Below are 14345 nucleotides of genomic sequence, written 5' to 3' on the forward strand. Positions count from 1 at the left end.
GGGGACACTGAGGACATTGGGGACATTGGGGACATCATTGGGGACAGTGGGGACATCACTGGGGACATTGGGGACACCACTGGGGGACACCATTGGGGACATTGCAGGACATTGAGATGCTGGGGACAGTGGGGACATTGCGGGAACATTTGGGACATCACTTGGGGGGACAGTGGGGACACCACTGGGGACACCATTGGGGACAGTGGGGACATCGTTGGGGGACATCATTGGGGACATTGGGGACACCATTGGGGACACTGGGGACATTCCGGAAAGGTCCCGGTACAGGCACAGTGTGGTGACACGGGACGGCTGTGGGGACAGTGGGGACACCATTGGGGACATTGGGGACATTGGGGACAGCACTGGGGACATTGGGGACACCATTGGGGACATTGGGGACATTCCGGAAAGGTCCCGGTACAGACACAGCGCGGTGACACGGGACGGCTGTGGGGACACCATTGGGGACATTGGGGACATTGGAATATTGGGGACATTGCAGGACATTGAGATGTTGGGGACAGTGGGGACATTGGGGGAACATTTGGGGACATCATTGGGGACATTGGGGACACCATTGGGGACACTGGGGACATTGGGGACATTCTGGAAAGGTCCTGGTACAGGCACAGAGCAGTGACACGGGACAGCTGCGGGGAGAGAGGGGACACCATTGGGGACACTGGGGACAGTGGGGACATCATTGGGGACACATTGGGGACATTGAGATATTGGGGACATTGCAGGACATTGAGATGTTGGGGACAGTGGGGACATTGAGGGAACATTTGGGACATCACTGGGGGGACAGTGGGGACATTGGAGACACCATTGGGGACATTGGGGACACCATTGGGGACATTGGGGACATTCCGGAAAGGTCCCGGTACAGGCACAGCGCGGTGACACGGGACGGCTGCGGAGAGAGGGGACATCATTGGGGACATCATTGGGGACATTGGGGACATTCTGAAAAGGTCCCGGTACAGGCACAGCGCAGTGACACGGGACGGCCGCGGGAGAGAGGGGACACTGGGGACATTGGGGGCACTGGGGACATTGGGGACACTGGGAACATCATTGGGGACATCATTGGGGACATTGGGGACACCATTGGGGACAGTGGGGACATTCCAGAAAAGTCCAGGTACAGGCACAGCACGGTGACACGGGAGGGCTGCGGGGACACTGAGGACACTGAGGACATTGGGGACATCATTGGGGACAGTGGGGACATCACTGGGGACATTGGAGACACCACTGGGGGACACCATTGGGGACATTGCAGGACATTGAGATGCTGGGGACAGTGGGGACATTGGGGGAACATTTGGGACATCACTGGGGGGACAGTGAGGACACCATTGGGGACACCATTGGGGACACCATTGGGGACATTGGGGACATTGGGGACATTCCGGAAAGGTCCCGGTACAGGCACAGCGCGGTGACACGGGACGGCTGCGGGGACAGTGGGGACACCATTGGGGACACCATTGGGGACAGCATTGGGGACACTGGGGACATCATTGGGGACATCATTGGGGACATCATTGGGGACATTGGGGACATTGGGGACACTGGGGACATCATTGGGGACATCACTGGGGACATCATTGGGGACATTCCGGAAATGTCCCGGTACAGGCACAGCATGGTGACACGGGATGGCTGCGGGAGAGAGGGGACATCACTGGGGACAGTGGGGACATCATTGGGGACACCATTGGGGACATTGGGGACATTGAGGGGACATTGGGGACACTGGGAACATCATTGGGGACATCATTGGGGACATTGGGGACATTCCGGAAAGGTCCCGGTACAGGCACAGGGCGGTGACACGGGACGGCTGCGGGGACAGTGGGGACATTGGGGACATCATTGGGGACAGTGGGGACAGTGGGGACACTGAGGACATTGAGGACATTGGGGACCTCATTGGGGACAGTGGGGACATCCCTGGGGACATTGGGGGGGACACTGGGATATTGGGGACATTGTGAGGACAGAGGGGACACCCAGGACAAGGGGACACTGTGGAGACCTGGGGACAGTGACACGTCACCCAGGGACCGGGGACACTGGGGACAGCCAAGGGCACTGGGGACATTGTGGGATGGGACACTGAAGGTGCCACCTGAAGCAGGGCCAGGTGGGCATGGCTGGGCACACAGGTGACACGGGTGACACATGTGACATGGGTGACACGGGTGACACATGTGACATGGGTGACACGGGTGACACAGGTGACATGGGTGGCCAGAGCAAGGCCAGGCAGGGATGGCTGGGGACATTGGTGACACTCACGTGTGACACAGTGACACTCACGTGTGACATTGGTGACACTCACGTGTGACACGGGCGGCCACAGGAGGGTCAGGAAGGGTTGGTGACACAGTGACACTCACGTGTGACACGGGCGGGCGCAGCAGGGTTGGGGACAGTTGGGGACACTGGTGACACTCACGTGTGACACGGGCGGCCGCAGCAGGGTTGGGGACAGTCAGGGATGGTTGGGGACATTGGTGACATTGGTGACACTCACGTGTGACACGGGCGGCCGCAGCAGGGTTGGGGATGGTTGGGGACAGTTGGTGACATTGGTGACACTCACGTGTGACACGGGCGGCCGCAGCAGTGCCAGGCAGGGTTGGGGACGGTTGGGGACATTGGGGACAGTTGGTGACACTCACGTGTGACACGGGCGGGCGCAGCAGGGTTGGGGACAGTCAGGGATGGTTGGGGACACAGTGACACAGGTGACATTGGTGACACTCACGTGTGACACGGGCAGTCTCAGCAGTGCCAGGCAGGGTTGGGGATGGTTGGGGACACAGTGACACAGGTGACACAGGTGACACAGGTGACATTGGTGACACTCACGTGTGACACGGGCAGCCTCAGCAGTGCCAGGCAGGGTTGGGGACGGTTGGGGACACAGTGACACAGGTGACAGTTGGTGACATTGGTGACACTCACGTGTGACACGGGCGGTCTCAGCAGTGCCAGGCAGGGTTGGGGATGGTTGGGGACACAGTGACACAGGTGACACAGTGACACAGTGACACAGGTGACATTGGTGACACTCACGTGTGACACGGGCGGCCGCAGCAGCGCCAGGCGGGGTCGGGGATGGTTGGGGACGGTTGGGGACACAGTGACACAGGTGACATTGGTGACACTCACGTGTGACACGGGCGGCCGCAGCAGGGTTGGGGACAGTCAGGGATGGTTGGGGACACAGTGACACAGGTGACACAGGTGACACAGTGACACAGGTGACATTGGTGACACTCACGTGTGACACGGGCGGCCGCAGCAGTGCCAGGCAGGGTTGGGGACGGTTGGGGACACAGTGACACAGGTGACACGGTGACACTCACGTGTGACACGGGCGGTCTCAGCAGGGTTGGGGACAGTCAGGGATGGTTGGGGACAGTTGGTGACAGTTGGTGACATTGGTGACACTCACGTGTGACACAGGTGGCCGCAGCAGCGCCAGGCAGGGTTAGGAAGGTTTGGGGACATTGGTGACAGTTGGTGACACTCATGTGTGACACGGGCGGTCTCAGCAGGGTTAGGGACAGTCAGGGATGGTTGGGGACACAGGTGACACAGTGACACTCACGTGTGACACGGGCAGTCTCAGCAGCGCCAGGCAGGGTTGGGGACGGTTGGGGACACAGTGACACAGGTGACACAGTGACACTCACGTGTGACACGGGCGGGCGCAGCAGGGCCAGGCGGGGTTGGGGATGGTTGGGGACACAGTGACACAGGTGACACAGGTGACACAGTGACACAGGTGACATTGGTGACACTCACGTGTGACACGGGCGGTCTCAGCAGTGCCAGGCGGGGGGTTGGGGAGGGTTGGGGACAGTTGGTGACATTGGTGACACTCACGTGTGACACGGGCGGCCGCAGCAGGGTTGGGGATGGTTGGGGACACAGTGACACAGGTGACATTGGTGACACTCACGTGTGACACGGGCGGCCGCAGCAGCGCCAGGCGCGGGGTTGGGGATGGTTGGGGACACAGTGACACAGGTGACATTGGTGACACTCACGTGTGACACGGGCGGTCTCAGCAGTGCCAGGCAGGGTTGGGGATGGTTGGGGACACAGTGACACAGGTGACACAGTGACACAGTGACACATGTGACACAGTGACACTCACGTGTGACACGGGCGGTCTCAGCAGTGCCAGGCGCGGGGCGCGCCCCCCGTACCCGTCCCCCTTGAGCGTGAAGGCCGCCAGGTGCCCGTCGGCGCTGAGCAGCACCCCGAAGGGATCGGCCACGGCGCAGTGCACGATGGGAGAGCCGAGATCCACGGGCACAAAGTGCAGCTGGGTCACTGTGGGGACAGAAATGTCACTGTAATGTCACATTGTCACATTGTCACATTGTCACAGTGTCACAGTGTCACACTGTCACAGCAGTGTCACAGTGCACGATGGGAGAGCCGAGATCCACGGGCACAAAGTGCAGCTGGGTCACTGTGGGGGGACAGAAATGTCACTGTAATGTCACATTGTCACCCTGTCACAGTGTCACATTGTCACAGTGTCACAGTGTCACAGCAGTGTCACAGTGCACGATGGGAGAGCCCAGGTCCACGGGGACAAAGTGCAGCTGGGTCACTGTGGGGACAGAAATGTCACAGTGTCACATTGTCACAGTGTCACAGTGTCACAGTGTCACACTGTCACAGTGCACGATGGGAGAGCCCAGATCCACGGGCACAAAGTGCAGCTGGGTCACTGTGAGGACAGAAATGTCACTGTAATGTCACATTGTCACCCTGTCACAGTGTCACAGTGTCACACTGTCACAGTGCACGATGGGAGAGCCGAGATCCACGGGCACAAAGTGCAGCTGGGTCACTGTGGGGACACAAATGTCATTGTAATGTCACAGTGTCACATTGTCACAGTGTCACACTGTCACAGTGTCACAGCAGTGTCACAGCAGTGTCACAGCAGTGTCACAGTGTCACAGTGCACAATGGGAGAGCCGAGATCCACAGGGACAAAGTGCAGCTGGGTCACTGTGAGGGGACAGAAATGTCACTGCAATGTCACAGTGTCACACTGTCACAGTGCACGATGGGAGAGCCCAGATCCACAGGGACAAAGTGCAGCTGGGTCACTGAGGGGACACAAATGTCACTGCAATGTCACACTGTCACACTGTCACAGCAATGTCACATTGTCACACTGTCACATTGTCACAGTGTCACAGTGTCACATTGTCACACTGTCACAGCAGTGTCACAGTGCACGATGGGAGAGCCGAGATCCACGGGCACAAAGTGCAGCTGGGTCACTGTCAGGGGACAGAAATGTCACTGTAATGTCACATTGTCACAGTGTCACACTGTCACAGTGCACGATGGGAGAGCCCAGGTCCACGGGCACAAAGTGCAGCTGGGTCACTGTGGGGACACAAATGTCACAGTGTCACCCTGTCACAGTGTCACAGTGTCACAATGTCACAGTGCACGATGGGAGAGCCGAGATCCACGGGCACAAAGTGCAGCTGGGTCACTGTGAGGGGACAGAGATGTCACACTGTCACATTGTCACACTGTCACAGTGCACGATGGGAGAGCCCAGATCCACTGGGACAAAGTGCAGCTGGGTCACTGGGGGGACAGAAATGTCACTGCAATGTCACATTGTCACATTGTCACAGCAGTGTCACAGCAGTGTCACATTGTCACATTATCACAGCAGTGTCACAGTGTCACAGTGCACAATGGGAGAGCCGAGATCCACGGGGACAAAGTGCAGCTGGGTCACTGTGAGGGGACAGAAATGTCACAGTGTCACATTGTCACACTGTCACAGCAGTGTCACAGCAGTGCCACAGCAATGTCACAGCAATGTCACACTGTCACATTGTCACATTGTCACAGCAGTGTCACAGCAGTGTCACAGTGTCACACTGTCACAGTGCACGATGGGAGAGCCCAGATCCACGGGGACAAAGTGCAGCTGCGTCACTGGGGGGACAGAAATGTCACACTGTCACCCTGTCACATTGTCACATCAATGTCACACTGTCACAGCAGTGTCACAGTGTCACAGTGCACGATGGGAGAGCCCAGGTCCACCGGCACAAAGTGCAGCTGGGTCACTGTCAGGGGACACAAATGTCACTGTAATGTCACAGTGTCACAGTGTCACATTGTCACATCAATGTCACAGTGCACGATGGGAGAGCCGAGATCCACAGGCACAAAGTGCAGCTGGGTCACTGTGGGGGGACAAATGTCACATTGTCACATTGTCACAGTGTCACCCTGTCACATCAATGTCACACTGTCACACTGTCCCAGTGCACGATGGGAGAGCCCAGGTCCACGGGCACAAAGTGCAGCTGGGTCACTGTCAGGGGACACAAATGTCACTGTAATGTCACCCTGTCACATTGTCACAGTGTCACACTGTCACATTGTCACAGTGCACGATGGGAGAGCCGAGATCCACCGGGACAAAGTGCAGCTGGGTCACTGTGAGGGGACAGAAATGTCACACTGTCACACTGTCACATCAATGTCACACTGTCACACTGTCACAGCAGTGTCACAGTGCACGATGGGAGAGCCGAGATCCACGGGGACAAAGTGCAGCTGGGTCACTGTGAGGGGACAGCAGTGTCACATTGTCACATTGTCACACTGTCACAGCAATGTCACATTGTCACAGTGTCACAGTGTCACACTGTCACAGTGCACGATGGGAGAGCAGAGATCCACGGGGACAAAGTGCAGCTGGGTCACTGAGGGGACACAAATGTCACATTGTCACACTGTCACATTGTCACACTGTCACAGTGTCACACTGTCACAGTGCACGATGGGAGAGCCCAGGTCCACGGGGACAAAGTGCAGCTGGGTCACTGTCAGGGGACACAAATGTCACTGTAATGTCACATTGTCACATCAATGTCACATTGTCACAGTGTCACAGTGTCACAGTGCACCATGGGAGAGCCCAGATCCACGGGCACAAAGTGCAGCTGGGTCACTGTGAGGGGACAGCAATGTCACTGTAATGTCACACTGTCACATTGTCACACTGTCACAGTGCACGATGGGAGAGCCCAGATCCACGGGCACAAAGTGCAGCTGGGTCACTGTGGGGACAGCAGTGTCACATTGTCACAGCAGTGTCACAGCAATGTCACAGCACTGTCACATTGTCACAGTGTCACAGCAGTGTCACAGTGCACGATGGGGGAGCCCAGGTCCACGGGCACAAAGTGCAGCTGGGTCACTGTGAGGGGACAGAAATGTCACTGCAATGTCACCATGGGGTCACAGCAGTGTCACATCCCTGTCACAACCCAGTGTCACCTCCAGTGTCACCTGCCAATGTCACCTCACTGTCACTGCACCGCCAAGAATGTCCCAGCGGTGTCACCCTGGTGCCACCCCCGGATGTCACACCCTCTTCCTGTGCCACCCCCTTGATGTCACACCTGGGGACACACCTGAGCCAGTGTGACCCCGTGATGTCACCTCAGGAGTGTCCCAGGTGTGTCACTGTCCCCAGGTGTCCCCAGGTGTGTCCCTGTCCCCAGGTGTGTCACTGTCACTGTCCCCAGGTGTCTCCAGGTGTGTCCCTGTCCCCAGGTGTGTCACTGTCCCCAGGTGTGTCACTGCCACTGTCCCCAGGTGTGTCACTGTCCCTGTCCCCAGGTGTGTCCCTGTCACTGTCCCCAGGTGTGTCCCTGTCCCCAGGTGTGTCCCTGTCCCCAGGTGTGTCACTGTCCCTGTCCCCAGGTGTGTCACTGTCCCCAGGTGTGTCCCCAGGTGTGTCACTGTCACTCACCGCCCTGCAGCAGCCTCAGCCCCAGGGGTGACACCTGCACGATGAACTGGCCCTGGCCCAGGTGTGTCCCTGTCCCCAGGTGTGTCACTCCCCAGGTGTGTCACTGTCACTGTCCCCAGGTGTGTCCCTGTCCCCAGGTGTGTCCCTGTCCCCAGGTGTGTCACTCCCCAGGTGTGTCCCCAGGTGTGTCACTGTCACTCACCGCCCTGCAGCAGCCTCAGCCCCAGCGGTGACACCTGCACGATGAACTGGCCCTGGCCCAGGTGTGTCCCTGTCCCCAGGTGTGTCACTGTCACTGTCCCCAGGTGTGTCACTCCCCAGGTGTGTCACTCCCCAGGTGTGTCCCCAGGTGTGTCACTGTCACTCACCGCCCTGCAGCAGCCTCAGTCCCAGGGGTGACACCTGCACGATGAACTGGCCCTGGCCCAGGTGTGTCCCTGTCCCCAGGTGTGTCCCTGTCCCCAGGTGTGTCACTGTCACTGTCCCCAGGTGTGTCACTGTCATTGTCCCCAGGTGTGTCACTGTCCCTGTCCCCAGGTGTGTCACTGTCACTGTCCCCAGGTGTGTCCCTGTCCCCAGGCGTGTCACTGTCCCTGTCCCCAGGTGTGTCACTCACCGCCCTGCAGCAGTCTCAGCCCCAGGGGTGACACCTGCACGATGAACTGGCCCTGGCCCAGGTGTGTCACTCCCCAGGTGTGTCACTGTCACTGTCCCCAGGTGTGTCCCCAGGTGTGTCACTGTCACTCACCGCCCTGCAGCAGCCTCAGTCCCAGGGGTGACACCTGCACGATGAACTGGCCCTGGCCCAGGTGTGTCACTGTCCCCAGGTGTGTCCCTGTCCCCAGGTGTGTCCCCAGGTGTGTCACTGTCACTCACCGCCCTGCAGCAGCCTCAGCCCCAGGGGTGACACCTGCACGATGAACTGGCCCTGGCCCAGGTGTGTCACTGTCCCTGTCCCCAGGTGTGTCACTGTCACTGTCCCCAGGTGTGTCCCTGTCCCCAGGTGTGTCACTGTCACTCACCGCCCTGCAGCAGCCTCAGCCCCAGGGGTGACACCTGCACGATGAACTGGCCCTGGCCCAGGTGTGTCACTGTCCCCAGGTGTGTCCCTGTCCCCAGGTGTGTCACTGTCACTGTCCCCAGGTGTGTCACTGTCACTCACCGCCCTGCAGCAGCCTCAGTCCCAGGGGTGACACCTGCACGATGAACTGGCCCTGGCCCAGGTGTGTCCCTGTCCCCAGGTGTGTCCCTGTCCCCAGGTGTGTCCCTGTCCCCAGGTGTGTCACTGTCACTGTCCCCAGGTGTGTCACTCCCCAGGTGTGTCACTGTCACTGTCCCCAGGTGTGTCACTGTCACTCACCGCCCTGCAGCAGCCGCAGCCCCAGGGGTGACACCTGCACGATGAACTGGCCCTGGCCCAGGTGTGTCACTGTCCCTGTCCCCAGGTGTGTCACTCCCCAGGTGTGTCACTGTCCCCAGGTGTGTCACTGTCACTGTCCCCAGGTGTGTCCCTGTCCCCAGGTGTGTCACTGTCACTGTCCCCAGGTGTGTCACTGTCACTCACCGCCCTGCAGCAGCCTCAGTCCCAGGGGTGACACCTGCACGATGAACTGGCCCTGGCCCAGGTGTGTCACTGTCCCCAGGTGTGTCCCAGGTGTGTCACTCCCCAGGTGTGTCCCTGTCCCCAGGTGTGTCACTGTCACTCACCGCCCTGCAGCAGCCTCAGTCCCAGGGGTGACACCTGCACGATGAACTGGCCCTGGCCCAGGTGTGTCCCTGTCCCCAGGTGTGTCACTCCCCAGGTGTGTCACTCCCCAGGTGTGTCCCTGTCCCCAGGTGTGTCACTGTCACTGTCCCCAGGTGTGTCACTCCCCAGGTGTGTCCCTGTCCCCAGGTGTGTCCCTGTCCCCAGGTGTGTCACTGTCACTCACCGCCCTGCAGCAGCCTCAGCCCCAGGGGTGACACCTGCACGATGAACTGGCCCTGGCCCAGGTGTGTCACTGTCCCCAGGTGTGTCACTGTCCCCAGGTGTGTCCCTGTCCCCAGGTGTGTCACTGTCACTGTCCCCAGGTGTGTCCCCAGGTGTGTCACTGTCACTCACCGCCCTGCAGCAGCCTCAGCCCCAGGGGTGACACCTGCACGATGAACTGGCCCTGGCCCAGGTGTGTCCCTGTCCCCAGGTGTGTCACTGTCCCTGTCCCCAGGTGTGTCACTCCCCAGGTGTGTCCCTGTCCCCAGGTGTGTCACTGTCCCTGTCCCCAGGTGTGTCACTGTCACTGTCCCCAGGTGTGTCCCTGTCCCCACGTGTGTCCCCAGGTGTGTCACTGTCACTCACCGCCCTGCAGCAGCCTCAGTCCCAGGGGTGACACCTGCACGATGAACTGGCCCTGGCCCAGGTGTGTCCCTGTCCCCAGGTGTGTCACTGTCACTGTCCCCAGGTGTGTCACTGTCCCTGTCCCCAGGTGTGTCACTGTCCCCAGGTGTGTCACTGTCCCCAGGTGTCACTCACCGCCCTGCAGCAGTCTCAGTCCCAGGGGTGACACCTGCACGATGAACTGGCCCTGGCCCAGGTGTGTCCCTGTCCCCAGGTGTGTCACTGTCCCCAGGTGTGTCACTGTCACTCACCGCCCTGCAGCAGCCTCAGCCCCAGCGGTGACACCTGCACGATGAACTGGCCCTGGCCCAGGTGTGTCACTGTCACTGTCACTGTCCCCAGGTGTGTCACTGTCACTCACCGCCCTGCAGCAGTCTCAGTCCCAGGGGTGACACCTGCACGATGAACTGGCCCTGGCCCAGGTGTGTCCCTGTCCCCAGGTGTGTCACTCCCCAGGTGTGTCACTGTCCCCAGGTGTGTCCCTGTTCCCAGGTGTGTCCCAGGTGTGTCCCTGTCCCCAGGTGTGTCACTCCCCAGGTGTGTCACTGTCACTGTCCCCAGGTGTGTCACTGTCACTCACCGCCCTGCAGCAGCCTCAGCCCCAGGGGTGACACCTGCACGATGAACTGGCCCTGGCCCAGGTGTGTCCCTGTCCCCAGGTGTGTCCCTGTCCCCAGGTGTCCCCAGGTGTGTCCCCAGGTGTGTCACTCACCGCCCTGCAGCAGCCTCAGCCCCAGCGGTGACACCTGCACGATGAACTGGCCCTGGCCCAGGTTCCCGGCGAACACGGTCGGGCCCTGCGTGGCGAAGCCGCTCGTGTCCAGCTCCAGGATCTCCTGGCCCGTCTGCAGGATCTGGGGACAGCGGGGACATTGGGGACACCAGGGGACATTGGGGACAGCAAGGAGTGTCAGTGTCCCCATGTCTCTGTGATGTCCCTGTGATGTCCCCTCACCATGGTGGAGTCGTCACGGCTCAGGATGAGGAACCCCATGATGTCCCCATGACTCTGTGATGTCCCCATGATGTCCCCATGATGTCCCCAACGTCCCCAATGTCCCCTCACCATGGTGGAGTCCTCGCAGCTCAGGATGAGGAAGCCCTGTCCCTGTGATGTCCCCAATGTCCCCATGATGTCCCCAATGTCCCTCACCATGGTGGAGTCCTCACGGCTCAGGATGAGGAAGCCCTGTGTCCATGATGTCCCCAATGTCCCCATGATGTCCCCAATGTCCCCATGATGTCCCCAATGTCCCCAATGATGTCCCCTCACCATGGTGGAGTCCTCGCGGCTCAGGATGAGGAACCCGTGCCCCTGTGATGTCCCCAATGTCCCCATGATGTCCCCATGATGTCCCCAATGATGTCCCTCACCATGGTGGAGTCCTCGCGGCTCAGGATGAGGAACCCCTGTGTCCATGATGTCCCCAGTGTCCCCATGACCCCGTGATGTCCCCAATGTCCCCAATGTCCCCAGTGTCCCCTCACCATGGTGGAGTCCTCGCGGCTCAGGATGAGGAAGCCATAACCCCATGCTGTCCCCAATGTCCCCATGATGTCCCCAATGTCCCCAATGTCCCCAATCAGTGTCCCTCACCATGGTGGAGTCCTCGCGGCTCAGGATCAGGAAGCCCTGTGTCCATGCTGTCCCCAATGTCCCCAATGTCCCCAATGTCCCCATGATGTCCCCTCACCATGGTGGAGTCCTCGCGGCTCAGGATGAGGAACCCGTGCCCCTGTGATGTCCCCAGTGTCCCCATGATGTCCCCAATGTCCCCAATATCCCCTCACCATGGTGGAGTCCTCGCGGCTCAGGATGAGGAAGCCGTGCCGTTCCCCGTCCTCCTCAGAAGGTTCCGGAGCCGCCGTGGCCGCCTCGGGCTCAGCGCTGGTCCCTGGGGCCACCTCGGGCTGTGGGGACAGAGCCGCCGTGGGGACACCGACAGGGGACACAGAGGGGACATGGAGGGACATGGAGGGACATGGGGACACAGGGGGACAAGAGGGGACACAGACAGGGGACACAGGGACATGGAGGGACATGGAGGGACAGGGGGACACAGGGGGACACGGACACGGACAGGGGACACAGGGACATGGAGGGACATGGAGGGACAGGGGGACACAGGGGGACATGGACACGGACAGGGGACACAGGGACATGGAGGGACATGGGGACACAGGGACAGGGGGACACGGGGACAAGAGGGGACACGGACAGGGGACACAGGGACATGGAGGGACAGGGGGACACAGGGACAGGGGGACACAGGGGGACAAGAGGGGACACGGACAGGGGACACAGGGACATGGAGGGACATGGGGACATGAAGGGACATGGGGACACAGAGGGGACATGGAGGGACAGGGGGACACAGGGACATGGAGGGACAGGGGGACACAGGGGGACACGGACAGGGGACACAGGGACATAGAGGGACAGGGGGACACAGGGACATGGAGGGACAGGGGGACACAGGGACATGGAGGGACATGGGGACATGGAGGGACAGGGGGACACAGGGAGACACGGACACGGACAGGGGACACAGGGACATGGGGACACAGGGACATGGAGGGACAGGGGGACATGGAGGGACAGGGGGACACAGGGAGACACGGACACCGACAGGGGACACAGGGACATGGAGGGACAGGGGGACACAGGGACAGGGGGACAAGAGGGGACACGGACAGGGGACACAGGGACATGGAGGGACATGGGGACACAGAGGGGACATGGACAGACATGGACACAGACAGGGGACACAAGGACGTGGAGGGACATGGGGACACAGGGGGACACGGACAGGGGACACAGGGACATGGAGGGACAGGGGGACATGAAGGGACATGGGGACATGGGGACACAGGGACATGGAGGGACATGGGGACACAGGGGGACACGGACACGGACAGGGGACACAGGGGACATGGAGGGACATGGGGACACAGGGGGACAAGAGGGGACATGGACAGGGGACACAGGGACATGGAGGGACAGGGGGACACAGGGGGACAAGAGGGGACACAGACACGGACAGGGGACACAGGGGACATGGAGGGACAGAGGGACATGGGGATGGGGACACAGGGACATGGGGACAGAGACACAGAGACACAGAGGACACGGAGGGACAGGGGGACATGGAGGGACAGGGGGACACAGGGGACACAGGGACATGGAGGGACAGAGGGACATGGGGATGGGGACACAGGGACACGAGGGAACAGGGGGACATGGGGACACAGGTGACACAGGGGTGTGACACAGGTGACCCACCTGTCCCCGCAGGGGGGGCGCGGTGTCACAGGTGACATGGGGTGACATGGTGACACAGGGACACAGGGAGGTGACACAGGTGACATTGGTGACCCACCTGTTCCCGCGGGGGGGGGGTGCAGTGACACAGGTGGGTGACACAGGTGACACAGGGTGTGACATAGTGACACTGGTGACACAGGGGGGTGACACGGGGGTGACACAGGTGACACAGAGGGTGACACAGGATGTGACACAGGGGGTGACACAGGGGGTGACACAGGTGACACAGGTGACACAGGGGGTGACACAGGATGTGACACAGGTGACACGGTGACCCACCTGTTCCCACGGGGGGGGGCACGGTGACACAGATGACACAGGGGGTGACACAGGGACACAGGTGGTGTGACACAGGTGACACAGGGGGTGACACAGGTGACACGGTGACCCACCTGTTCCCGTTGGGAGGGGGCATGGTGACACAGTGACACAGGGTGACACAGGGGGGTGACACAGGGACACAGGGAGGTGACACAGGTGACACGGGGGGTGACACAGGTGACACAGTGACCCACCTGTTCCCGTGGGGGGGGCGCGGTGACACAGTGACACGGGGTGACACAGGGGGGTGACACAGGGGGGTGACACAGGGGGGTGACACAGGGGGGTGACACAGGTGACACAGGGTGTGACATAGTGACACTGGTGACACAGGGGGTGACATGGTGACACAGGGGGTGACAGAGGTGACACAGGTGACACAGGGTGTGACACGGTGACACAGTGACCCACCTGTTCCCACGGGGGGGGGGGCACAGTGACACAGATGACACGGGGTGACACAGGTGACACAG

At 60.5% G+C, this 14345-nt stretch overlaps 1 protein-coding gene across 1 annotated transcript in view; it reads right to left on the reverse strand.

The window, feature by feature from the left end:
- The window catches only part of CPSF1 (cleavage and polyadenylation specific factor 1), a 168648-nt gene that overhangs the window by 86669 nt on the left and 67634 nt on the right, over nucleotides 1-14345 (reverse strand). Inside the window, 3 exon segments of the mRNA XM_074558745.1 lie at nucleotides 4190-4368; nucleotides 10939-11080; nucleotides 12018-12137. Of these exon segments, the coding sequence (XP_074414846.1) occupies nucleotides 4190-4368; nucleotides 10939-11080; nucleotides 12018-12137 (441 nt within the window).

Source organism: Zonotrichia albicollis, chromosome 1 (genome assembly GCF_047830755.1).
Source record: "Zonotrichia albicollis isolate bZonAlb1 chromosome 1, bZonAlb1.hap1, whole genome shotgun sequence".
In the NCBI taxonomy this organism is placed as follows: Eukaryota; Metazoa; Chordata; class Aves; order Passeriformes; family Passerellidae; genus Zonotrichia; species Zonotrichia albicollis.